The 1647-nt window shown below is 43.3% G+C and overlaps 1 protein-coding gene across 1 annotated transcript; it reads left to right on the top strand.

Moving 5' to 3' along the window:
* Window positions 1-464: 464 nt before the first annotated feature.
* On the top strand, window positions 465-1329 carry Ppp1r2c (PPP1R2 family member C). Its single transcript, XM_048461545.3, has one exon. The coding sequence runs from the start codon at window positions 562-564 to the stop codon at window positions 1108-1110; it is 549 nt and encodes a 182-aa protein (XP_048317502.1). The 5' UTR covers window positions 465-561; the 3' UTR covers window positions 1111-1329.
* The last annotated feature ends 318 nt before the right edge of the window (window positions 1330-1647 follow it).

Below are 1647 nucleotides of genomic sequence, written 5' to 3'. Positions count from 1 at the left end.
ATTCTTTGAGACATAAAGATGGACAGGAGGACTGGGGTGTGTGTGTATATATATACATATATGCGCGTGTGTGTGTGTGTTTGTGTGTGTGTGTGTGTGTGTGTGTGTGTAGAGGGACATATGAATGGGCATAAGGGAGAGGAGAAAATTTTCATCTAGTTAAGGTCTCCCATCTTTGCAATCAAAGTAGTGAGTTTTAAATGTTAGATAGTAAGAAAGATGTTTCACATAGCTTCCCTGTGCACAGAGTGCAGAGAAATCCCAAAATAGTGATTCTCTTTCATATACCACAAACGGGTGTTTTTCTATTATATTAATTAATAAGAAAACAAAATCCAAGATGGCCACCAGAGAGGCCCGCTAAGCCACAGCTGCTGCAGTGTCGAAGACTGGTGCATTATGACTTATTTCACTCCGTCCTTTGTGACCTACCCAGCCCTGGCGCTGCCACTGGAGGGCTGAGAGCCAGTCCGCCAGACAGATCTAGCTCCTGCTTGAGTCCGGAGTGCGGACAAGTGGCTGCGCTGGCCCACTTCTAACTTGGCCCTCAGCTTCCCAGTCATGGCAACCTCCACCACCTCACATCGGCCCATCAAGGGGATACTCAAAAACAAAAGTTCAACATCTTCAGTGGAGGATTCCACTCAGCCATCCGGAAGACCTGGCACCCAGGAGTTGCAGCGTAAGAAATCACAGAAGTGGGACGAATCCAACATACTAGCAACTCATTATCCATCCTACAAAGACTATGACTTAATGAAGATGAACGAGCCCGGCAATCCCTACGCCAGTGTGCCACATGATGGAGAAGACGCGATGAGTGAAGTACAAGGAAAGGAAGCCATAACCCCTGACACCTTAGCGAAGAAACTCGCAGCCACTGACACCTTTGGAGCCAGCTATCAGGGTGAGGAGCAAGAAAGCAGCGGTGCACATACTAGCAAATTCTTCCTGGACAAGCAAGAAAGGCAAAGACAATTTGAATTGAAAAGAAAGTTACATTACAACGAAGGATTGAACATCAAATTAGCCAGACAACTGATATCGGAGGAGCTACAGTCTGAAGTAGAGGAAGACGAAAACCAACCACGTCTACATTCAAATTTTTGAAGAAAAGACTACTACAGAAGAAGCTCCGACAATTGAACATCTAGAAATTCCATCAAAAACGCGTATAAGATCTGCGGTTGCTTCTGCCGTTGCCTGTACCATCGCTGCTTCTTGCTTCTTAGAACCCATGGTCTTAGTGTGACAGTACTTATCCATTTAACTGTTTAATAGTGTTTAATGGTATTGCAGGAATTAAATGGTAATCTTAGAAAATATTAAATTGGCTTAAATGTCTGTCTTTTGTGGCTGTGCTTTATTTCCTGCGCCAATAGTCATCGGCTTCCTTTTTTATTTTGAAAACTGCCTTGAGCTAATTTTCGACTGAGAACTAGTTGTGGGAAAGAATGCGGGAATGAAAATCTGTGTACCCCTTATGTACTTGGCAATATGCTAGAAATGCTAATGAACATGTTACAAAAAATAATAGTACCCTTTTTATAGCCACAGGGGTCCCCCATTTCTAGAAGTTTGTTATTTCATGACTGGGGAACAAGGTACTAGAGACATTCAGTGCTACAAAGACACATTTCTAACAAA

Source organism: Myodes glareolus, chromosome X (genome assembly GCF_982192425.1).
Source record: "Myodes glareolus chromosome X, mMyoGla1.1, whole genome shotgun sequence".
NCBI classification, from domain to species: domain Eukaryota; kingdom Metazoa; phylum Chordata; class Mammalia; order Rodentia; family Cricetidae; genus Myodes; species Myodes glareolus.
The sequence above is the reverse complement of the archived record's forward strand: the minus strand, read 5'-3'. Positions and strand labels throughout refer to the sequence as shown.

Excerpts from the sequence above, each read along its gene's own strand:
- Ppp1r2c (XM_048461545.3), top strand. The coding sequence starts at position 562 with ATGGCAACCTCCACCACCTCACATCGGCCCATCAAGGGGATACTCAAA.